Raw genomic sequence first — 24,245 nt, 5'->3', positions numbered from 1 at the left:
CAGAACAGTAAGAAGGTAGCAGGAACCTTGCCTCCCTCCCCTGCAACTTCATGAACTGCAGATCATTAAAAATAAACCAGTGTGACATAATAAATTGCAGAAGATATTTAAATCAGAGTGGAGCAAGGAAAGAAAGAGACAGCCTCAAATCTGAAAACAATTTAAAAATCTGTTATTAGAACCTATTTTAGAAGTTTCAAGAGTCACACAACAAAGTCCTTGCGACCTAGTGTCTATAAATAACCACTTTCCAAAATCAATGGTATTAAGTTGAACATGCATAGTTTTTATTCCTTGTATTCTCATGCAAAATATGCAAATGCTAATATTTCCAGTTCCATATTTCCAAATTAGAAGATTAATTATTGCAACACCCATAAAATTCTGCTAACTCCATGAGTGTGAGTTTCCAGCCATGTAGAGAAGTTCTGACCCCCAGTTTACATTTTAGCAAAGAAATGAGACAGCCTAAACCCAAGGAGTTTCCTAGGAAGTTGAAGCATTCCCATTTCTTTATTTTTATTTTTGTTAAATAAAGTGATGACCCAAGCAGGAACTAAAATGACATAAAGCACCTTATCTGAATAAGTTGCAATCACACTTCATCCTTGGGAATACCACAGAGCTGTTAGAATCCATTTTACCTGATCCGTTAAGTAAAACATTTTTCCTCTGTATTTCTGCATATCCCAAAAATAAAATCCACAGTGCTTCAGTTTAGAATGATGTATAATTTATTCATATATTCACAAGTAGTTGGACACTACTCAATTTAATCTCCATATGCAAGTGATTTACACAAACATATAATACTAAAATTGATTGCTTAGAAGGTAAAAAATACCATGGGTATGAAATGCCATGGTAGATGTTGTTCAGTATACTACACAATCTTAGTGTCAAACACGTTTATTAATTTATGGTTTTAGAAAAAAGGCAGTTTGCCATTTTGAATTTTTTTTATAAGTAGTCTGGGAAACACAAGCAGTTTATTCTAAACCTTCTAACCAATTATTTCTCCCAGCTCTTAGGAACTGAATTAACAACCAAAGCAACATTTTCAGTAGTTGAAAGAAAAGATACATATTTCTGCTTTCCTGAATTCACCAAGCACCACGTGACCAAATCATATTGCCTTCCAGTGTGTGACACAAACCACTAACCTCTGTATATCCAAAGGAATGCACAGGAATCTAGACCATGCTTCAGCATGGTGGTGTAGGTGACAACAGCCTGATGTTATAATTTTTGGCCTCTGCCAGTATCTGTTAGTTGTGAATGTGTTCACAGCTCACTGTGTTAGCATCACCAGATCATTTGGTATTCATGCATTTGATCGTAATTCTGCATAAACTCTTCTCACTGAAACTTGTATCTCATAAGTCTCATTAATTTTGCATTAAGCATATAGTGGTTGCATGGAGAAAATTGGACTTTAATGTGTTTGTCTGAATTAGATTAAATTGCATTATCTTCTAGATGAGGTCCAAACATATATTTTGCTTGAAATGCCAGTAGTTATCTTAAAACATACCAAGAAGTTAAAAAGCTTTCACAATACAAGATCCAGCTACTTATTCCACATATACAAAAACACTGCTAGATAAATACAATTCAATTGTCAATGCTGAATTATGAAGAAAGTCTAAAAAAATAGAAAAACTCTGATATCTGGACATCAATTCAGAAGGTAACACTTCATAATGAGGCAATATGAGCACCCATTTAAAATGAAAAATCCCCAACACAAGAAGCATAAGGGGATCATGTGACAAAAATAGATGAACACTGCGCCAAAAACATGCACACGATTGCCATGGTCATTCAGTATGCTAGTGATGGTCTAACAGTGATCTTAACCAAGAGTGAGATGGTGCTTCCATATGAAATCAGCTGAGTATCTACATATTGATTAAACTTTCTGATGCAGCAAAATGAGGACACAGAGCCATCTCTGGGTTCTGGAGCTGTCGCAAGATTCGCTTGTAAAATTTCTCCCTAACGCGATTGAATTCCATTATGTCCAGTGGATCCTCATCAATCCAGAATTTGTGGAATTCATGCATTAAGTAGCCTACAAAGCAGTAAGAAGGAAGAAGAGATAAATACTGCATGTAATGATGACACATAAAATTAGAAAGTAGCTCGGAATTAATAATTATAATCTGCACAGAGAATCCTGGTCACAGAGATCTGACACCTCATGACACTGGGCAGGAACAAGACTAAACCTGTTCTGGAAAATGCCAAAATTGGATGAATATTACACACACAGGCAGAATATCTCACAATAAACACAAGAAGTTGCTAGTCATCTTGACATATGGATTCACAAATTGAAACATAAAACCAGGGAGTATAAAAACAGGGAAAGATGCTGCAGGTACTCATTAGCAGTTCCTTGCCTACACATTGAAAAATATTAAAAGTATTACTCCCACTGTGCAAAGATGAACAGCAGGTCTCTGCTGTAGCAAGGATGCTCAAATACAGGGGAAAGAGCTGTCAAAACATTATTTTGGCGTTGGAGCTGCAACTCTGCTGAAGGGTGGGGAATAACACTACAGTGTAGATGCAAGTATTGTATGACAGTTGGATTTAAGGGGAAACAATAGTCAGACATTCCTTAAAGCACATTTGCTTTCTTCTTATTATTTCAAAACTAGGAAGGTCACTTGGTAAGGTGCTTACTGCACCTTCTTGTTTGTGTTTCTTTATTTGTTTTACACCTTGGTTTGGTAGTGGCCTCCATCACAGCTTAAGAGCTGAATCCAAGCATCCTAGACAGTCACCATGCTGTGTCAGAGGACTTTATTTCTTTTTTTAAACTGTGGGCAGTATTATGTTAGCAGAGTACCAATTATGCATTTCCACCCCTTGCCCCACACTCACACCCTGCACTTACAGAATGTCTGCTGAAAGTGGGTGAGCGTTGGTGCTTCTGGAGCAACGTTGTAGAAGTGGGTCTTCAGAGCCCCACTCACGAGCAGGTTGTATGCAAGGTCTGTTATGTTAATGCCCACGATGGCAAAAGAGTAGCTGTAAGGAAAAGCAGGAACTTTTGTTGAGATTTCACCTTCTTTTGTCACGTTTTCAGGAATACTGATGACCCTGATGTTGCAGATTTCATATTACTGAGATGTAGTAATTCTCTCCTTTGTAAGTTTCCAAGGTGCAAAGCAAGGAAAAACATTTATTCTGCATGCTTTTTCTAGCATTTACCTTGGGAAATACATGGCCACGGTAAAAACAGGGATTTCATCACTGTGGCAGCCTTTTCAGTAGAACAGGCTGAAAATAAACCTACAAAGTAAGAACAAGCACAGATGTTCCTGTGGTCTTGCACTTGCCACTGAAACAGGGCAAGGACTCCACATGGTGGCCACAGCTGCAGGGTGACCCATCATTTGTTATTTTTAACTGCTGGAGTTCCCACTGGAACCCATTACCCATAGTTAGGAACCTGACGCTTCAACAACCAATCCTATAAATACATTCATATGCCTAAAAAGCTTGTGAAAAAGATCCAGTTGGGTCACCTCTAATTTCTCCCTAAAAGAAAACTAGAGAAAAAGGCTAGAAAACAGGCAAAATCCTAAATCAAAGCATGCTGGAAACTGAAACAAGAAAATCAGACTCATTAAGCAAATTCTGTCCTGTTAAGAGATATCAACAAGTGAAGTATATTTAAGCACAACAAAACTCAGAAACTGGAAGTCAATTTGTAAGGCTGGTACATAAAGACCTTGACATTTCTAGCCATGACTATTTCCCAAGAAGGCATATAAAGACTCACATGGACGTTTAGTCATAAAAGCAAACATGTTTGGATATTCAGTGATTGAATTTTTTCTCAGCTAAAGACAGCTGTCTTCTCTAGACTGTCTTGGGTATTTTTTCTACCTCTGTCAAACAAACAGAAAGATTTTCTTTTTCTTTAACCTTTTTTACATTTCAGGAGGAAAAAAAAAAAAAAAAACAAATCAGAAGTCCAGAAGTTAACTTCAGCATGTGGCCTAATGTCAAGTTTCACAGAAAAATTAAATATGGGCAGTAACATCTTGTATTACAGATTTTTAGATACATTCAGAAGGAACATCCTGTTCCATTTCCATGAATAATGCAGTTATACCAAACCCACTGTTAAAGAAGAAAAAACCCTCAGTACTATTTCTTTGCTATTATATTTTCCTAAAAGCAGTTCTGAACCTGGCTTTGACAGCAGGAAGTGAAACTTGATCATGTTATGTGCTAAGAAGAATTAAACATATATTAATCACCACACTATATATAGCACACAGGAAAAGCTTCTCCTTGCTACAGAATTTTTGGGTTATTTTTTTCTGAATGTAACTTTTTTCTCTTGTAATCTTTGATCAAAGTCAAGATGTGGCAGATGCACATATGCTCACAGAAATTTGCTTTAAAAATTAATTAGAAAACACCTTTTCTCCCTCAAATTTACAGCATCATTGTTATCTGCTATGTTTGTAGCAAATTTTAAAAGGTCTTTAAACTTACCCAATTGCCTTATCAAACTTTTTCTTCTCCCATTCAGCTTTGCTAAGTTGGCTGAGGAAGAAAAAATAGTTAAAATCCAGGTATTGCCAAACATTACTAACTGAAAAATATTTTCTTTCAACTTCTCTGATGTTATAATATTGATTGAACATGATATTTTATCTTCTTTTACATGGCTAATCCCATTTAACAGTCCTTCTGTCTGAATGGATTGATAAAAACAGACTTGAAATGGGTAACTGTTTTAGAGCATTTCCAACCAACTCGTCTCACCATTAGAAAATGCACCATTAGAAAATGCACCATTAGAAAATGTCAATGCTCTCAGCAAAAGCCCATTGTTTTCTAAATTAACCACAAAAGGTGATCCACTTCAGTTAAGCTCGAGCTGTACAAGAAGTTGAAATTACATTTAACTAATCAAAGATGGTGTTAGCTTTTTTGTGTTTTCAGAGATATTCGTGATACTCATCACTGGTGATGAGGCATGATTCACCTGAGGTAGCAAACATGAAAATACTCCTCTGACAGTAAGCTTTTATGACTGGCCAAATTAGAAATCCCTCAACAGCCAAAGATAAGGAACAGTTTCCTATTATTTGGCACAATAATGCAGTGCTTTTCAAGGACACAGAAGACGCCTCCCTTAAAATAAAATTAGTTAGGGAACAGATTGATTTTAAACTAAATTTCAGCTCTTCAAGGATTTAAGAGCTGTGTGATCCAGCCAGTCAGCCAACATCCCACTAGCCAGGTTTGAGTCTACTGAAATGAGCAAGTTTAGCAGAAATCACTGCCTGCATTTAAAACCAGCTAAAGGCAGGCACAGAACTGACCTAACCAGGAGCCAACAACCTTGACATGGCTGTGGGAGTTTTGCTCTAGTCAGGCAAATCCAAGTTTTCCAATTTTAGGTCCCAAATTATAGACAGCTATGTGTAAAAGCATTGTTCTTAGACCATTCTTGAACTTCAATACATATATATCACACTAAAAACAATTCCCTGAGTTTCAGGTAAGTATACTATATAAAAATTTTTGTCATTAATTACTTAAGATGCTAATATATTAATACCCATTGTGACCTGAGGGTTACTAGCTGATGTTCATGAGGACAAAACTTCAGCTCCTTAATAGCTTTGCATGCAGGAATACACTGTTCTTTGCTCATCCTCTAAAATCTGAACCATCTTTATAGGCTGTGGCATAACACCAGTTAGAAAACCCCAGGTAAAGACTGAATAATAAGAATGGCACACATAGGATGTGGGCAAGTGAAAGAGTTCATCTGAGATAGAAAATCCATTGATCATGATCCCATCAGAAAACAGCACAGCTGCTAAGCAAACACATCAGGAAGATCACCATGGACACCACCTGGAGCATCTTCTACTGAATGCTCTGTCAAGGCATAGAAATTGCACATGCTCACACTGCACTCCAAGACTGCCCTTGGTAATCAAACATGCAAATGAACCACGCTAATATGTTCCAAGGGCTTTTTGTCATAGAGTTACCATTAGGAACTCAGCAAAAAAAAAAATCAAGAACCCTGAGGAGATCAAAAGCTTCAGGATTTAGGTGTAAACCAGTTTTATGGATATGTAACATTACTGGGTTATGGATATCTAACATTACTGGGCAGAAGAAGAATGACTTTTAAGGCAACTGATTTCTGCGTAACTGGCTAGGAGGCCTCCACTCCCCAATAATTATGGAGTCTCTTATTGACAAATTACCTGCAACACAGTTTGTGACACTTGAAGGTACCTGATCTCTCAACAGTCAGGACAATGGAATAGCCACATTGGAACCATCATTAGTCAAGGTAGAGAGAGTATGTGAATATAAATAAAGGAGCTTTTCAGCTGTGCTAACAAATATTTGGCCTAGACTACTTATGATTATCAAGTCAGTCACTCTAACTATATCAAGCAAGGTGGATTTCTTTTTTGACATATAAGCAGTTCATATGTACCAGTGTTCAACTGCCCAGTTTGGGTCAACTCTAAAGGAAAGAATATGGATCTCCCAGTGTTGTAACAAAGACTTTAAGTTTGTAACACCCCAAATTGTAGTGTGATTTTTATTTACATGTACTGTCTCAGAAAACTTAGAAAAAAGAAAAAAAATACCTTAGTTCCTTCTTAGTGACTTCCCTTTATTATGAAAAAACACAAACAAATTAAAATAAAGGTAAATAAAACCACAAAAATAATTTGAAATCAGAGTGAAAACATTTAACACTAAATTTAACTATTTCCAAGATTCAGAATACAAGTTTGCCTCTTCAGGATCAGTACTTTAAAACAGACAGTATGTGGCAATACCCAAGGATATGCCCAACACAGAGAAAAAACCCAGCCCCCTTCCTCAAAGAGAACCAGCAGAATGCTCTCTTAAGTTATTGTTTCTGGTCTCAAACATTACCTGTATTTAGGGTGAAGAGAATCAGTGAGAACTTGTTGAGCTATCTCAGTGTCCCATTCAGCAAAATACCTGCAGACATATATGTTCAGGGGGAGTTGTTTAGAAAAAAACAAGACAAAACAAGAACGACAACAACAAAAAAATCTGAAGTCATACTAAGCTATTTATACACATTTTTTTAAAGGCCAGTGCATGTGTTACACAGTATGAGTAGCATCCGATGTGTTAAACTCATTAAACTGCCACTGAGACCACCAAACTGAAAGATTAAAGCAGCCTCCAACTCTTATATGAATTTAGTGAATGTGCATTACCAGAGTCTCTTTTCTACCCACACTACAGAAAACCAGTTGTTTATGACTGGAGCATGTCGGGTGCTGAGCTCAAGAGAAAGCAGTTCAGGCTTCTTGATCTGGCAGATTCATTAAGCAAGATAAGAGTCATCACAGAAGACTAAGAAATTAAATACATGGTAGGGATTAATTTCAAATGGAAGTTCAAAGCCAGAGTCAAGAATCCAGATCCTCAACTGAGATTTACTAGGGAACAACATACGGACAGAGGATGATTTATGTCCTTCAATCTGTAAAAGCCGAAAATACTAATTTTTCGCCTCATAAGAAGAAGTTATTTTACCAAATGTTTCTAAGTTATGTAACTGCATGCAGCAAATACAAGGGCTGGAGAAAATAACAGGCATTAGTCAATTCCCAAATTACATAGCACAGCTATGGCATTAACACCTGGTGTGCATGAGTTGGAAGGAAAAAGTGATGTAAACTCACTGCTTGAGTATCGACAGAAATTGAAGTAGTAGTCAAACTACCTAAATTTGCATTGCTGACTGCATATCAAGTCTTTTGTTTAAGAATTCAGCATGAAAATCCCAAAGAAAGCAGCTGAGCAGTAACATAACCCTCCCACCTACATACTTCCAGGGCATTTTGTTTAAGGAGATCTAGATATACTTTACATTTCTTTCTGGTAGGAAGAGAGTGTTAACTTGCTGTGTCACAGAGAAACTAAAAGAACGGCTTAGCAAATGGTATTACAAGGTTGAATTAGGAATACTGAAACAAAGGAGACCTCCTTGAGAAGAGAAACACTCCAAAAATTAGGCTAACAAATAAATTCTTTAATTTGCTTAATATGAAGTCCCTACCATTTTAATAAGTTATTCCTACAGATTTCCTAAAATCTGCAAGTAATTTTGCTTTTCATGACTTCAGACACACAGAAACCCATCTGCAGTGGGACATACTTACACCAAGTTATATAAACCCAGGAGACCCATTCCTCTAAAGTCTGTTTTAGGATCGTCACCTTGGAAACCAATTTCACACCACTGCTTCGAAATCCGAGCTTTCAGTGGTGAATTCGGCTTCAAGCATTTCCACAACTAGGAAGATTACAGGTAAAACATAATTAAGTTTACACACAGTAGAGCCTTTTTTTTTTTTTTCTCTTTTTAAACCAAGCTAAATTCTGAACACTGAAGAGACGACTGCAGTAACTGCATTGCTATCCCAGCAACCCAAACACAAATCAAAGTTCCTCTGGATGTGTGTCTGTGGGGGGAAATCCCAAACTGCTCTGAAGTATTGCAGACATTTCAGCCTTACAGGGCTCTTCTGGCCTTACCACAGCTGCTTTAACCTCTCACACAAAGACCTGTTTTGCCCATGCTTTGTGCATCGAGGTGGTGTCTGCCTCCATAAGCACAGAGACAGGAATGGGCTGGAATTTGGTTGTAAATCACTGACAGAGCAGCAGAGCAGCTTTGAGTCCCTGAGGCTCTGCAACAATCTTTTCTCTGGCATCTTTTGCAAGTCTCTGGAAAGGTTATAAATCAAGAGACCTGACTTGGCTACCACAGTGTTGAAACACAAATTGGAGAACATAAAAAAAAATATCCATACAAGGATAGCATGTGTACCATCATATTTAACTAAGGGAAGAATCATTCATTGATCTCACATAAAGAAATATCTGATTTAACAAGCCAGATCATCAGCTGGAATAAATCCATTTAAATTCACTGGTCCAGCAACTTTAATGGCTAAATATTATGTCGCTATGATCCTAAAAGCAGCCTAAATTGACATATGACAAATACATACCTTTATGCATACCTCATGTTTCATATTACAAACTCACCCTTTCTGAAGTGTATTAATAAATCAGAATTTAAAATTAAGAAAGTGTATTAATCACCAATCATGAGTTGGTGAGTACACCCTCAAAATCACTTAGATAAAGGCTACCCAAGGGAAAGAGCTGTGTGCACATTTCCCAAATAAAAACAGAAATTGTTTTAATTTTAGCAATTCTAACTGCATTTAAAATTAAGTGCCCTGGGAAGGCTAAAACTTTAATGATTTCACTTTGTAATGACTGGATAAAGCATCATTGCTTAAACCAATGTTCATCCATCAACAGTAACTACAGTATTAATCATTAGTACAATCACATTAAGTTAATCTTTCTCTCATTCATAAAATGTTCTCCTGGTAAACATGAATAAATTATAGCCATTAGGAACCTGAATTACCCATTGTAGAGATCACTTAGCAGAGTATCTAGAAGGAATGAAAACCAACCAGACTATTCTTCCACAGTGAGGATTGGAAAATGAATTAAACCCTTGGACATATTTCCATTTGACATTTGCAAAAGTAGAACATCTGCTGTAAACAAGCGCTAATACTTAGGTGAAACTGATACTTTTCTCAGCATTCTGAGTTTGCATAATGTTGCACAAACTGCACTGTTTAATCTCTCCTCAGACAAATGCTCAGTTTCCATTCTGCTTTTATGCTCATGAAATTGTTTTTAAAACACTTCCATGACCACACATCATTGCTGACATGATTCCCAGGACCTTGCCCTTGCAGGCTGGATGGTGGGGGGAGACTACAGCCAAGCTCCTTGGTTTTTCTCCCCTGTGATCCCATCCCCAGACCCTACTTGCTCTCTGAGCAATGTAGATGCTTGTATTTAGGGTATTTAGGGATGCTTTCCTGGAGCCAAAGGCCCTCTTTAATCTGCAGTGAGATGCCTGATATTTTCAGGGACCAACACTGTAGGCTGCCACCTGGATTTCTCACCTGCAAGACATAGGCTTCTTCAATGGATAAATCTGTGTATCACTTTAGTTAAAACTCACTCTACTCCCATAAATTTGTGCATTTGGCTGCACAGGAGCAGGACTTGGAGTCCATCTGCCCAAGTCTACCTGATGGTTAGAACACTCCTTCAGGGCAGCTCTGGATTTGGACCATTCCTTGGTGAGACTCTCGCCTCCCATCAGTGGGCAAACCTTAGAGGCAGCTTTCCAGACTCCAACAGGAACACTGACCATCTGAGGCATTTTTAGAAGTAGTTACTTGCACGTGACAGCCTTTGTATAATATGCCTACTGGGATTTCTGGAAGACCAAATAATTACAGTAAAATTTCCAGAAGCTCTCACTGTAACTTGTGCAAAGCTTTACACTGCAATCTACAACATGGAAGACATCTTCATGATTGTCTGGTATCGTTAAAGTCTTCAACAGTTTTGTCTTAAATTGAAAAAGAAACCCCCCCCCACAGCCAAACAGGTACTATGTTTTTATAAGAACCCTGAAAATTCTCTATGAAGGCATTTTGCTTATAGACAATAAGCTCACTATCACTTATTCTATGTTTCTTGGCATTTCTCTGAAGCATCTTGCAATAGGTACAGTTAAATCAGGATCAGGACCAGGGCTTGCTATTAGACTGTTTTCCAGAACCTTTATTTTTTCATCAATTTTTTTCTAATATAAGAACTCTATAGCTCTTTCTCTGCTTATGGCTTCAAGATAGAAAATTGCTTTTAGTATCTGCTCCAGTGCAAGGCTTTTCTGAAAGCATGAAGGAAGTAAAACCCAATTGTTATGGTTTTCCTAACTCTGCGTGTGTTTATCTAAAGAATAGTTCCATTTTGTTTTAATTGAAAATACATTTGGCAACTATAAACATGTAAGTTGTCAACTCTCACTCTTCCACATAATAAAAAATAGATGTTTGCCATTGGTACACACAGACTACCCTCAAAAATACAAGAAATTGAATAAATAAATTTTTAACTTGGTTAATAGAGAAAAATACCCTTCTTGTGTTGGAGAAAGGCGTACTGAAGTAGGACATAAAGCTACTTTTCCAGAGCTCACTGCAGATAACAGCTCTGTGCTCTAGGACGTGCGTTATCCAGTGCCTAGATATGGTCCAGCCGAGGGAAATGCACTTATCAGCCAGGGAGTGAGCTGCTTGCTTGGCAGGTGTTACACCACCCAGACCAGATTATAATGCTGTGTAGTCTTATCCTAAAAGAGGTACAGGATGGAGGAAGGTGACAACAGCTCTCTATGTTTCAAGGAGGTTTACGAAGCAGGCTTGGGAGCTGACATGACTAAAGGATGCCCTCTAAGCACCTCCTCAGCGCCTACCTTCAGCAGCATTTCCTCGTGCTGTGGATTCTCCGAATCGTACGGCTCTCGGCGCAGCTTCTCCACCTCCGCAATGAGATTTCTGTAGCCCACAATCTGCAGCAGGCATGCCTGAAGAGACACTCCCAACCTGAGGGTGAGGAGAGCAACATATTCCAACTCAATCAAGTACAGCCACGAAACAGCGCTGCCACGTACGTGCACGGCCAATACACATGACTCCCATGAACTGATAGTCTAACACTTCAGTTGCAACAGGATAATTTCCAAGAGATCAATTTACATTAAACAAGGCATTGTGAAGGGCATAGACTCATTTAGTGCCTTCCTTAGATGATAATATTTGGGATTTTTTTTAAACCGTGAACAGTGATTTTTCACATTGAAATCACATTATAACTATACACAGCAGCATTGAATGCCTATAGCAAGCACATTACTGAATCTTTCTCTTCATTCCAATGACAGCTTCTCAAACAATTCCCTGGGATCAGAGATGTGAACTTGAAAAAGGCTGAGGGAGGAAAGAAAACTCAGCAAAAAGCTAAAAATAATTGTTTTGCTTCTGTGCCACTAAAGCTAGCATAAAGAAGCCAAAACCCTGAAGTCATATAGTTTCAAAGATCTGCCTCCAGGCAGATTTGGCTTTTGTCTCATGTTAAGAATTATCACAATGGTTCTCTTTTCATTATAATGCATATTATTGTGTTTCCTTTTTACATTTTCTGGTGCATCATCAAAAAGCCAAACCCAACACATGTGAAATAACTACCCTCAAAAAACCCTAAACCAAACTTAAAAAAAAAGAAAGAAAGAAAACTCTGCACCAAACAACTGCTTTACATTAAGATTTTGTAATACAAAATAGAAGTCATGCAGTATGCAACTGCCATGCTCATAGAAATATTTGCTTATATATGGAAACATCCCCTTTAATATTTAGAGTGTCTAAAAATATTGAACACCTGGTATGAATCTGGAGGGCAAGCTAAGTGTGCACCCCTATTCCTCTGTGGAACACAGGCTGCACTGATACTAGGCTGCACAGGTTCCTTGCCTGTTGTGCTTGATACACTGAAACATTTTTTTAATTATGTAATACTCTTAAATTTTCTGAACATAACTGCTTATCTTTTGAGGCAAATCCTTCTTGTCTAAATTGAACTCCCTCTATGGCAAGGTGACCTGCCTAGGATGAGGAAAAGGATGTGGATGTTTTCTACCTGAACCTTACTAAGGCCTTTGACACTGTTTTCCTCAGCATTCTACTGGACCTGCTGCTCATGGCTTGGGTGGGTGCACTGTTCACTGGATAAAAAACTGTCTGAGGGTGGTAGGGAATGGAGTTACATCCAGCTGGAGGCTGGTCACTAGTGGCATTCCCCAGGGATCAGTTTGGGACCAGTTCTGTTTAATATCTTTATGGATGATCTGGATGAGAGGATCAAGTGCACTCAGTTTGCAGCTGATACAAGTTGGATGGGAGTGTTGATCTGCTGGAGGGCAGCAAAGCTCTGCAGGGAAATCTGGGCTGTCTGGATCCATGGACCATGAGATTCAGGCGAAGCACTGAGTCCCCCATTACGTGAAAGACATTGAGGGGCTGGAGCGTGTCCAGAGAGGGGCAGCGGGGCTGGGGAAGGGGCTGGAGCACAAGGGCTGTGAGGAGCAGCTGAGGGAGCTGGGGGGGTCAGCCTGGAGAACAGGAGGCTCAGGGCAGACCTCATCACTCTCTACAACTCGCTAACAGGAGGGTGTAGCCTGGTGTGGGTTGGTCTCTTCTCCCAAGTAACAAGTGATAGGACAAGACGAAATGGCCTCAAGTTGTCCCAGAAAATGTTTAAATTGGATATTAGGGAGAATTTCCTTAACCAAAAGTGTTGTCAAGCCCTGAAAAAGACTGCAGGAAAGAAGTAGTGCCACCATCCCTGGAGGTATCTAAAAGACATGTAGATGTGGCACTTAGGGAAATGGATTAGTGGTGCATTTGGCAGTGCTGGGTTAACTGTTGGGCTTCAGAATTTTAAACCTTTTCTAACTTAAATTATTCCATGGTTAATCTAGAGAATCAGAGAGGTCAGCATTAGTCCATTTCTCATGCTGCGATTTTATCCCATTTGAAGTTATAACCCTTTCAGACAGAAAAGCCTCCACAGTATTTTCCATCCTTTGCTGTTTCTTTTTGAGGTTTTTTTTTGTTGTTGTTTTTTTTTTCCCCTCTTTTTTAACATGCTTCACTAGCTATAGCCTCCAATTTTACAGAAAGGCTGCATTTCAAAGAAAGCTGAAAAGCCTGACAGACTGTGAATTGCTGTAGAGTATCACTAAATCACAGCCATAATATTTTTAACTTCTTTATAGCCTCAGTTTAGAGCAGCAGAACACAGGCTGTGGCAAAGCAGAGTAATTTTATATTAAAAAATACATGTTTTTAAGATACAAGGTGCACAACACATTTTTGCACTTTAGGTAAAGGCAGTCAAAAGCTCCACACAGTGTCATTCGGGTGAGGGGGTGAGAGTCAAATTAGATTTCCCCCCTTTCCTTTTCCTTAATGCTTTGTTGTTCTTGCCAAACATAGGATGTGGGTGAGGTGCTGATGTCCCACACCTCCTCCTTTTAATCCTGGTGCTGGCTGTGGCTGTTCTCAAAGCACAGAAGCAATGTACCTGGGCTTGCACTCCCACCACACTCAGCTCCAGGTGCTCCACCAGATGGAGGCAAGTCCAAAACTGGAGCAAGGGAACTAGATCATAATTAAGGTCCCTCCCAACCCAAGCCTTTCTGTGATTCTGTCTGCTTCCATAGTTAGTGTAGACTGCACGTCACCACCAGGTTATTCAACCTGCTTGCTCCTACTGCTAAAGATACACACTTATCTGAGAGGCATTGATAAAGGAAAATTACTGTGGGATGCCTTCTCCTCTTTAGTTCACAGCAGCCCACAGCCTTCAAGAACAGCTAGTGCAAGCAGCCCTGGGATGCTAGTTCAGCTCTGCAAAGATGCCACATAAACAAAAATGACTGCATACAGATCTGCAGAAACACATACAGTATGACACATGTCCCCTTGTCCTTACCCCAGGAAATTTCAAGTCTCTGCTATCCAACACAAGACCAGAGCTTCTAAACAAGATTGTTTGGATACAGGTGTTTTATGTTCAAGAGAAGGCAAGGCATTGGGTTTTCCTTAATCATGTCTAGAAAAGCAGTTGACCTGCTTTTGCTCAAATTTCTATTTCAGATGTCTAAAGTTCAGCAGAAATATGATTAATTTAATATAAGGACCAATTTAATGGCAGAGCATATATCTATATATGTGACCTCATCTTGCACATTTCAGGCCCCCATTCCTCACTGCTTTAAGGAGATATTTTACCAAATGGGAGGGAGTGCAAGGGGAAAAGGGGATGAGAGACTCAAATGCAGTAAAATATTGAATGCAAGCATTCAAGTCTAAAGCCAATTTGTCCTGTGCTAAGCATATGAACACCAACTGGATTAAAAAAAGATAATTCAGATGATTTTTTGTTTGGGTTATTTTCTCCATCTGTGTGGTATTTTAAAAAAATACTATTGTAGATTCACAGAATGGTTTGGGTTGGAAGGGACTTTAAAGTTCGTCTAGCCCTAACCCCCTTGCCATGGGCAGGGACACATTCCACTAGATCAGGTTGTTCAGAGCCCCACTTAACCTGGCCTTGAACACTTCCAAGGGTGGAACTTCTTTGTGGAACATCTGCAACTTCTTTGGGCAACCTGCTCCAGTGCCTCACTGCCCTCACCATAAAGAATTTCCTCCTAACATCTAATCTGAGCCTATTCTCTTTCTATTTGAATCCATTCCCTCTTGTCCTGTCACTACATGCTTTCTAGCTCTCTTGTGGGATCTCTTAATGTACTAGAAAGACCAGATCACTAAAAATGTAACCTAATGTTCAAGGTCCTGATTTCAAGCAAGGAGAAGTCATTTGCATGTCTGCTCTCTCTCCCTCTTCTGAGGGAGAGCATTTCTTCAGAGGCCAAAGGCATGCCATGAGGGGAATCAGGGGGTAATCTCTGGTGTTGTACAAAATCATAATTAATTTCTTGTTTTCTCCTGAAATCATTCCACCCAGTTACTCAAAGGTCCAATACTGAGAAGTGAGTACTTGGACCACCCTGATTGCTAAACATTGCAATAACTGATGCCCACAATCCAGGCTCTGAGCTGTGCACCTTTACATCCTGCAGTTTTTCCTCACACATCACCTTCACTAATTTTGCCATTGCTGGATTTTATCCCCTGAATTTCAGCAATCAGCATCCTGTGCAACACAAAGTACCAGTGCTGTGACACCCTCCTTAGATGGCAGCCTCTAAAAAAGGCCTCACATCTGCCTGAAGTGGCTGATCTTTCATCACCTTCCCTTTGAAGAGCATGTGGGCTGGGTCAGGAGACACTCCCAAAAAAAATTCACAGGGCTTCTCGTCTATGAGAATGAGGGGTTCTCTTTGTTTTGTTTCTCTTATTTTCTTGCTTTCTTTAATGGTTGGGTCACCATTTTTTCAATTCTTGGGGCTGTGGTCAGCATCACAAGAGTTGTCTCAAATTAGAGAGATGCAGTGTATTCTATTTCCTTTATGATCAGTGAAACCTCATTTTAAGACTACCCAGTTAGAGGCCTTTTTAATGGGCGATGGGGTAGGAGGGAGATTCCTGTAATAAGACGAAAAAACCCATAATTTTCCAACTTAGCTTTTGGGTTTTGATGTTGCAGCAAGACCTTGGAACCACCTAACCTGTTGATGCTGCTGACCAATTAAAGAAAAGCAGTTATCAATTTATGTATATTAATTTTTAATGATGTATACCAACTTCAAGCTTGGGAAGAGGAGTGAACCTCAGACAGATCACCTGGATAATATAGCTCTCAACTTTTCTCCTACTAATTCCTGACCTAGACATCTTGTGCCTTAAGCAAGGAACTGAAAGGAAAGGCAACCACAAAAATGTTATCATCACCTACTCTTGAAATACATGGTTGTAAATTTAATGCTTGCTTGTCATTTTCTGCTAACAATAATAAATATCAGTTGTATCATTAAAACTTCTGTTTGGATAATTAAAGGCAGTTTTAAAATGTGCAAACCAGCATACATCTGTATCAGCTAAAACAAGATTGTTTCTTCCTAACTCAAAAGGCACAAGGCAACATACAGCCTTTCTAAGAAGCCATCACTGTCCCTGCCAGGACCTGTGGTTTGGTGGTGTTTTATCCCTGGGGAAGTGACCCTCATAAATCTATTCATTGACAATATACTAAGACAGAATCAGGTAGATAAAAGATTCAGGACTTGCTTATTAAGTCACCATAAAAAATCGTTCATTTTTACATCAGTTTTTTGACAGCAAAGCTAAAATTAAAATTTTATGCTGAGAGACAGAATTAATTTTCAACTTCTGTACCATAATAACTATAGAGAACAAGTTCTCCATGGACCCAAGAACTGAGGAAATCAGTAAATCCCACTTGCTCTGTAAGGAAACCATGAACTTACTGTGGATTTATATCTGGATTAATCCTTTTCAGCTCCATGATGTCATCTATTGTTTTTTCAATAGCATCAGGGTGAACATTTACTGATGTTTGCAGCCGCTAAAAAGAGGTTTTAAACATATATTAATTCCTACAGAAGCTATTACTCAAGAGAAGTTAACAGTGGTAAATTTGATACCTGAAACTTCTGCATTAAGAGCCCAAAAGACCCAACTCAACACCTGTACATATATTCCCAAATTATTCAACCCTACTGACTCATTTCAGAGCACTTGCCCTGTAGGAACTCGAGTTCCTTCGCCCTAGTAGTCGGTTTATCTCATTGTTGTGGTGGCTGTCAGTGAAGGCAATCAAAGGCCTTAGTGCAGATCAAGAAGCAGCTTCAGGCCATTCACCTAATTACACTGGAATTGACAGCCTTCATTTGACATTCCCTCTCCCAACATGCTGCAGTAACACAGAAAATCATTCTTTCATTTCTTTCATATGTAATTGCTATCTGTAGATATGCCCCTAGAAGTTCAGTATTCAAAAACCAACATGCTATCTGAAAATTTAAGAGGCTGAATTTTCTTGTGTTTTGTTTCAAAATTTCACAGTTGCTTAAATGCAAGTTTTAAAATAAGATTTTGCCTTTCTGTTTGTGCTAGAAATGCATTTGGAACTACTATGCTGAACTAAGATTTAAACGACTTCATTTTTCTTAATGTTGAGGCAAGGTTTTCAACATCATTAACTCTTGTGACAAAAAATTTAAAGGCTGAAGGACATTATTTAACATACACACAAATGCCTTAGGGAACAACTTAGGTTAGCACAACCACCAGTACAGTAAAAGGATGAAATGAAAGAGGATCTTCTCCATCAATGTATTTAAGAGGAAAAGAGAGAACAAAGTTGGGAAAGTTTCTTTCCAGATAAAAAACTGAATTTCTCTTTTAAACTTGCAAGCAACTGACTGCAGATTACAGATATTCTAAGACAGTATGAGGAATCAAACCAAGAACCCCTAAATTACAACACTTTACTCTCATGAGCTCCACGATGGCAAATTGTTCCCTTGATTCCATCAGTGCCACAGTGTACCTGTCCCCAGAACACAAGACATTCTACCCAACTTCACAAGATCAACTGCTATTGCAGACACAAGATCCTCTTCAGTCGAAAATGTAAAGTCATATCAAACCTTAAAGTGACTTTTGGGGTGAGCAAACAGCAGACTGAACAAACCAACAGCACAGGACATCATAGAAAAGGTGAATAATGAGATCGTTCACTCACCTTACTTTTTGAACCTTTCAGGGATGCCTCTGTAAGGGAACAGTATTCAAAAGCATCATGTCAGACAAGCATGTTTACATTGGATCAATGTAATAACTTATTTCTAGTAATGATATACAATTTTCAGCATATGCAGAAAGTTACAAAGGCATGCAGAACTAAGTGTATTGCAGTTACCTATTTTCATAGTTCTGGCAGCTCCAGGTTTGGTATTGTAACAGATCCTTTGCAATTCACATTGACCTGTTAGTTTCCTGACCACGAATTTCAGGCAGCGCCACAAGCATTTGCAGTAGAAGTACAGGCATACCTGGACAAACATCCTGGCAAAAGAAGAAGCTTGAAAATAAGAGTCTGGAGCAGAGTTTGTTTCAACACGTTCACTACCCAAACAGAAAGCACTTCCTCAACCCAAATTCCCATTGTCTAAGGGCACCTTCAGAGCAAAATCAGCAATCACACTACAGATATTTATGACAGATGTTAAATTGTGCATTTTAGTATTAGCCAACACCCCCCCACAAAAGCACTACAGCTAGAAGCAGAGAATAAGTAAACGCCAGAGTTTTAAAAGAGTACTTGTGGAAAACTCTTTGTCCTCTTAACATAAAAGGCTGTATAGTTTCTACCAATGCTTTGGTGAATCAGGACTACATGAGAAGGCAGTGCAGCTCACCCTGATATAATGGATGCTGAGAATCCAGGAAGACATTACACCCTGGCTTAGTTTTGCCTCAGCAACCACCTGCTCCAAGCAGAATGCTTGGTTATCCTGACAAACTTGACATCCTGACAGCATTCATGTCACATGGAAGAAGGAAAATTAAGGCAATCAAACCTTCTCCCCTTGCAGAAGAAAAGGTGTTTGAGAACCTGTCTTCAGGACTGCCAGTTCTTCCCAAGATGAGCTGTTACATAGCAGTGATGCAGCACAATTTCTCAAAGTACAGAACTGACAGTAAGCCAAGAAAGACCTTATGTATCTACTGTCCCAGCAACAGAAGAAAGACTTTGACAAACTGGATGTATTTCAGTGAAGATGGTAGGGTTGGAGCACAAACCCTGTGAAGAGAGGCTGGGAGGCTGTGTGGAGGATCAGAAACAGGATATCACGCCATGATCGATATCATCAAGTGAAGCCGATTTATTGCACAAAAAGGCTATATTTATACTGTGTTCTACTGTTCACGTGCCTTAAGCTAATCCATGATTGGTTAGCACTAACTGTTCACATGTCTAATGTTAAAAGCTGAGTAGATTACTTCTCATCTTCACGTGTCGTGCTTGGTCATCTATCTTCCCCACTATCTTGCTTCACATCCTGGACTTGTTTTTCTTCTTAGTCAGCTCTTCTTCTTTTCTTGCCCTCAAGGACACTCTGACCTTGATGATTGTTTCCATGAAGGCTGAACTGTGCATCTGTTACAAGTGTCCATTGTCCTGCAAAAAATCCTGCAAAAAATCCTCAACAATTCCCCTTTCTTGTTATTGCACAAGCCAGACTGAATTAATGGCACGTTCAGTTATCCTTTGTACACATTGTAATAAACAGGGTACAATAAGCAAAATTACTAAAATCATTCAAAGCACCATACTGCCAAAGCGGACTAAGTCTTTAAGCCAGCCAGTAATGCCCCAAGACTTTAGCCATTCATCAAAAGGGTTATCAACAACTGTAAGACTTTTCATGTTTTCTTTAAGTTGTGAAAGTTTCTTGTGAATTGATTCAGAGTGACCAGAAAGGTTCATGCAATACATTCCTTCAAAATCTTCACACCCATGCCCTTGTCACACTTGTGCTAACAATAAAAAATCTATGGCAGCCCTATCTTACAACACATCATGACACATGCTATCAGCATCAGTTGTGAGTTCCTTTAGCACCATGGATGTAATGTCAATCTGTTTCCCTGCCCAGCATGCCAGTCACCTCAACTGCATGAGGGCCTGTGTTTCAATAAGGGATAAACCTTGGCTAAAATTCCAACATTGTAAAAATAACCCTCTAAAGGGTGCGGGGGGAGGTTGTCTTTTATGACTAGGCCATAAAAATCTTGCTAGCACATGCTCAACATCAAGTGTATTAAGTATACTAAAACATCTATTGCAAACTAAATTAGTAGAGCTAAATTTTTGCTTTGTCCTGCAAGCTATAAAAAGAGTATTTTCCTGACGGACTTGTCGCCACCACTTCAATTTGCATTTAACACACTGGACCTATTAATTTCTCTCAGGGTTCCTAGGTCAGGGTGACACCAAGAGATCGAAAAGAGTCTTTGAGATTGTGAGAGTCCTCATTCCCTAGCCCAACGCAGCCAAAGAAGAAGCCTGGAATGCTTTCGATTGTGCTTTCAGGGATGTTTATTTCTTCTTATCTAAACATTCTTTTCTGACCTGCTGAGTTCTAGCTAGCAAGTCCACCATGGCCATCTGCCCTGAGCCCTGGGCAGCTCCCACATTATATACTCAAAACTATGTGTCTATGTTTACAATTTCTTCACTAATTCCTATCATGTATGTTAGACAGCAAATCTCTAACTTAAACCAATAGAAAAGTGCCACCATCACACCAAGACATGAAGGACAAGAAGAAGGGAACGAAGGCTAGGACACACCCAAATTCCTCCATTTTGTACCCCCTTGAACCTCATTCTAAAAATCCCAAAATTCTTCTTTTCCACCCTGTGTAATTCAAATATCACACTACTCAAACCCTTGTGGCTTGCAATTCCTCATCCAGAGTTGTCAGTTTTCCACAGGCTAAAATCGAAGCCACAGATGTTTTTGACTTCATGCAAGGGTTTCTGAGACCCCTACCAGGGTCTCGAGACAGCCAGGGCAACCAGAGGGATTCCGGGACTCTGACATGGACCTTGATCCATGGTTTGCAAGAATAGCTGTGAACAGGACAAGCTTGTTCAATTTTGTTTAAAACCTGTGTTGGAAGTGGTGGTAAGCCACCGTTACGGGTTACCGCTACCCCAGGTACAGGTAGTTGGCCCACATCTGCTAATAGCCGTGGAAGAAAGTTCAGTTGTTGTTCAGTTGTCAGATGCTGAAGTATCAGGTCCAGCTGTGTCTGAAGTCAGTGTTTTTGCTGACGTTCTGCTTCTGGGCAGAGCATTAGCTGGCAAGTGTAACTTCAAAATAGGTTTCACCACTTAGCTGGAATCCAGCAAATTCCTTTATATTAGTCTCCACCAGATGTACTGCAGAGTCAGTGATGGTAAGGTCTACTGTGGTTTCCATGTCCATTCCAGCACTTCCAGCAGTTGGTGATTGGAGTGAGTAAAGTCCTCCAGAAGGGGTTGAGTCACCCATGCAGCTCTTTGTCTCCTTGTGGTTCTGGTCATTGCTTCTAGCATGTCTACAATTTCTGCTCCCTTTTGCAAAGTGCCTAAAATCTGCCGAGTCTTACTGTTAGCATTGTCAAAGGCAAGCATCTTAAACAGCTTCTGCTTCATATCCGGATCGAGGTCGGGGTCATCATAGATGGCTCTGTGCAAGTGGTCTACAAATTTATCAAAGTCCTCATTTCCTCCTTGATGTTTCTGTGTAAAAGCCTGAGTATGCAGCCGATCTGGCAATGCAAGGATCGAACTGTAAGCAAGTTGTTGGCTTAGATGCAAAACTTCCTCAATACTTTGGGTTTGGGTGGTTGCTGTGGACCAGGGACCTTCTCCTAATAATTGCTGAGCTGTGATTCCAAACAATGGGTCCCCTTGAGCCCAAAGTTTTGCTTCCTCTTTTTTACATGCTCCTTCCCAATTCTTATAAAACTGAATTTGCTGGTGGGGGGGTATGATTAATCTAACCAAGGTTTGAACATCAACTCGAATTAAAGTATCTGCTGTAAAAATAAATTGCAATAACAATTGTGCTAATTGAGACTTCAAGCCATATTGTGTAACGGCGCTTTTCAATTTTTCTAGTATCTTCTAATCAAATAGCTCCCATCCTCATCCTGTGGCTTGGGTTACCACAGGGAAGGCTTCTATAGTACTGGGGGGAAAAGACCCCTCTATTATTGTTTAAGTTATAACTCCTTTCCACTTCCTCTTTTGTGTGGCTTCTATATCAGGGTCTAGCTCTAGTATCTGATCTGCTGTGGGTATCTGCCTCCCCATCTGTTTGTTGAGAGCTTTTTTGGAGCTTAAAACAGGTGGCAGCTCGTCTTTTCAAAAGAACAGTCCTTTTGGGAAGTGACTTGATCATTTTGTTGAATTACTAACTGTTGCAAATTATCTACCAAAGCTTTTAAGTCCTCTTCTACTGAGGCAAATTCTGACTCTGTCTTTTCTTCTTCAGCCTCATCTTCAGATAATGAGTGCACTACTTTTAATACTTCATCACCAGCTGCCCCCCTTTCCTGACTACCTTTGTTCTTGGGTTGGCAGCTCAAACCTCCAAGGGAGGTAGCTTCCTCACTCTGTCTCTGAACCGGGGACCTGGTTCCAGTAGCGCCCAGTTTGGGAACTGAAACCAGACTGGGGGTTTGTGGACCGTGTGTGGGAATGTCTAAGGTTGTGGAAAACAGTTGTTGGACTGGAAATGCCTGAGGTTTTGGATCTGATTCTGGGGCAAAGGCTCCACAGGCTGCTGCAGCAGCCTTTTTCTTTGCTTTCATAGTTCACAATACTCTATTTTTCCACAAGGAGGCATATTTGGATGCCTCCTTTACCTCGCTACCCCTGACACAACACTATCCCACAGCATGAGGCCCATGGCTTCCCATGTTGGGACCTCAAAGGTGACCTGTGCTCCTGATATGAGGTTGCGGTCCCAAGCCCAGTGAATAAGTCCTTTCAGAGCGGAAGCATCATATTTCTGCCCTCTCTTAGAGAGGATATGTTGGAGGAGTTTCTGGAGCCCATCTTTCCCATGGTCTGACCCCATCTCCTCCCCGGCCGCTCACCTGATCAGGATGAGTTCACTTAGTCTCTACTCGGAGTCCTTCTCCATGTCCTGCCGGGGCAGCAGGGATACTTTTGACCAGCTTCTCCACTCTCCGAGGACTGTCACTGACTCTTCCCGCCAAAGCAAAATAGCTGTCCTCAGGCCCCTTCACGGTATCACGTCGGGCTCACCCGAATGCAGAGGATCAGAAACGGGACACCACAGCATGATCAATATGATCAAGTGAAGCTGATTTATTGCACAAAAAGGCTATATTTATACTGTGTTCTACTGTTCATGCGCCTTGAGCTAATCCATGATTGGCTAGCCCTAACTGTTCACATGTCTAGTGTTAAAAGCTGAGTGGATTACTTCTCATCTTCGTGTGTCGTGCTCTGCTCCATCCCACTGTCTTGCTTCACATCCTGGACTTGTTTTTCTTCTTAGTCAGCTCTTCTTCTTTTCTTGCCCTCAAGGACACTCTGACCTTGCTGATTATTCTGTCTCCATGAAGGCTGGATTGTGCATCTGTTACAAGTCTCCATTGTCCTGCAAGAAATCCTCAATAGGCTTGTTCCACCTGAAGCAAAGATTCAGGGGGATCTAACAGCAGCCCCAGTGCTTGTGGGAAGATCTTGAAAGAAACAGAGCTGGGCTCTCAACAGTCCTGCAGGGCCAGTAGACAAGGGACAACAGCCCTAAGCTGAAGCACAAGAGAATCAGCCTTGCAAGGAGAAGCTTTTTCCCTCGAGGACAGTCAGGTTGCCCAGAGAGGCTGTGCAGTCTCCTTTGTCAGTTTTTAAATCCTTGACGTTTGTCAGTTTTTAATCCTTGGAAAAAGCCCTGAGCAGCCCAGTCTGACCTCGGTGCTAACCCTGCTGTGAGAGGGAGGTTGAACTGGAGACCTGCTAAGGTCCCTCCCAGGCTCAACTGGGATCCTACAAAAGCCTGAAAAAGGCTGCATAACTGAAAAAAAACTCGATTTTAAACTTGGTTAGCGTTGAAGCTGCTACCAAAGCTCACATATTGCTACCACAATTACATAACACACCCCAAACCAATATTTTAATGGGAAAAAACTTATTTGGAAATAATTTAGCTTTCTT

At 40.0% G+C, this 24,245-nt stretch overlaps 1 protein-coding gene across 2 annotated transcripts in view; it reads right to left on the bottom strand.

The window, feature by feature from the left end:
* Window positions 1-711: 711 nt before the first annotated feature.
* Window positions 712-24,245, bottom strand: part of ELMOD1 (ELMO domain containing 1) — a 45,674-nt gene continuing 22,140 nt past the window's right edge. For both annotated transcript variants that reach the window (XM_021529368.3, XM_021529367.3), the window contains 9 exons: window positions 18,421-18,566; window positions 18,244-18,272; window positions 16,964-17,061; window positions 11,423-11,552; window positions 8,217-8,350; window positions 6,952-7,020; window positions 4,522-4,572; window positions 2,906-3,039; window positions 712-2,074 (listed from right to left, as the gene is read on the bottom strand). In XM_021529368.3, the coding sequence (XP_021385043.1) occupies window positions 1,902-2,074; window positions 2,906-3,039; window positions 4,522-4,572; window positions 6,952-7,020; window positions 8,217-8,350; window positions 11,423-11,552; window positions 16,964-17,061; window positions 18,244-18,272; window positions 18,421-18,566 (964 nt within the window). In that variant the 3' untranslated portion in view covers window positions 712-1,901. The remainder of the gene's footprint in view (window positions 2,075-2,905; window positions 3,040-4,521; window positions 4,573-6,951; window positions 7,021-8,216; window positions 8,351-11,422; window positions 11,553-16,963; window positions 17,062-18,243; window positions 18,273-18,420; window positions 18,567-24,245) is intronic.

Source organism: Lonchura striata, chromosome 2 (genome assembly GCF_046129695.1).
Source record: "Lonchura striata isolate bLonStr1 chromosome 2, bLonStr1.mat, whole genome shotgun sequence".
Classification (NCBI taxonomy): domain Eukaryota; kingdom Metazoa; phylum Chordata; class Aves; order Passeriformes; family Estrildidae; genus Lonchura; species Lonchura striata.
The sequence above is the reverse complement of the archived record's forward strand: the minus strand, read 5'-3'. Positions and strand labels throughout refer to the sequence as shown.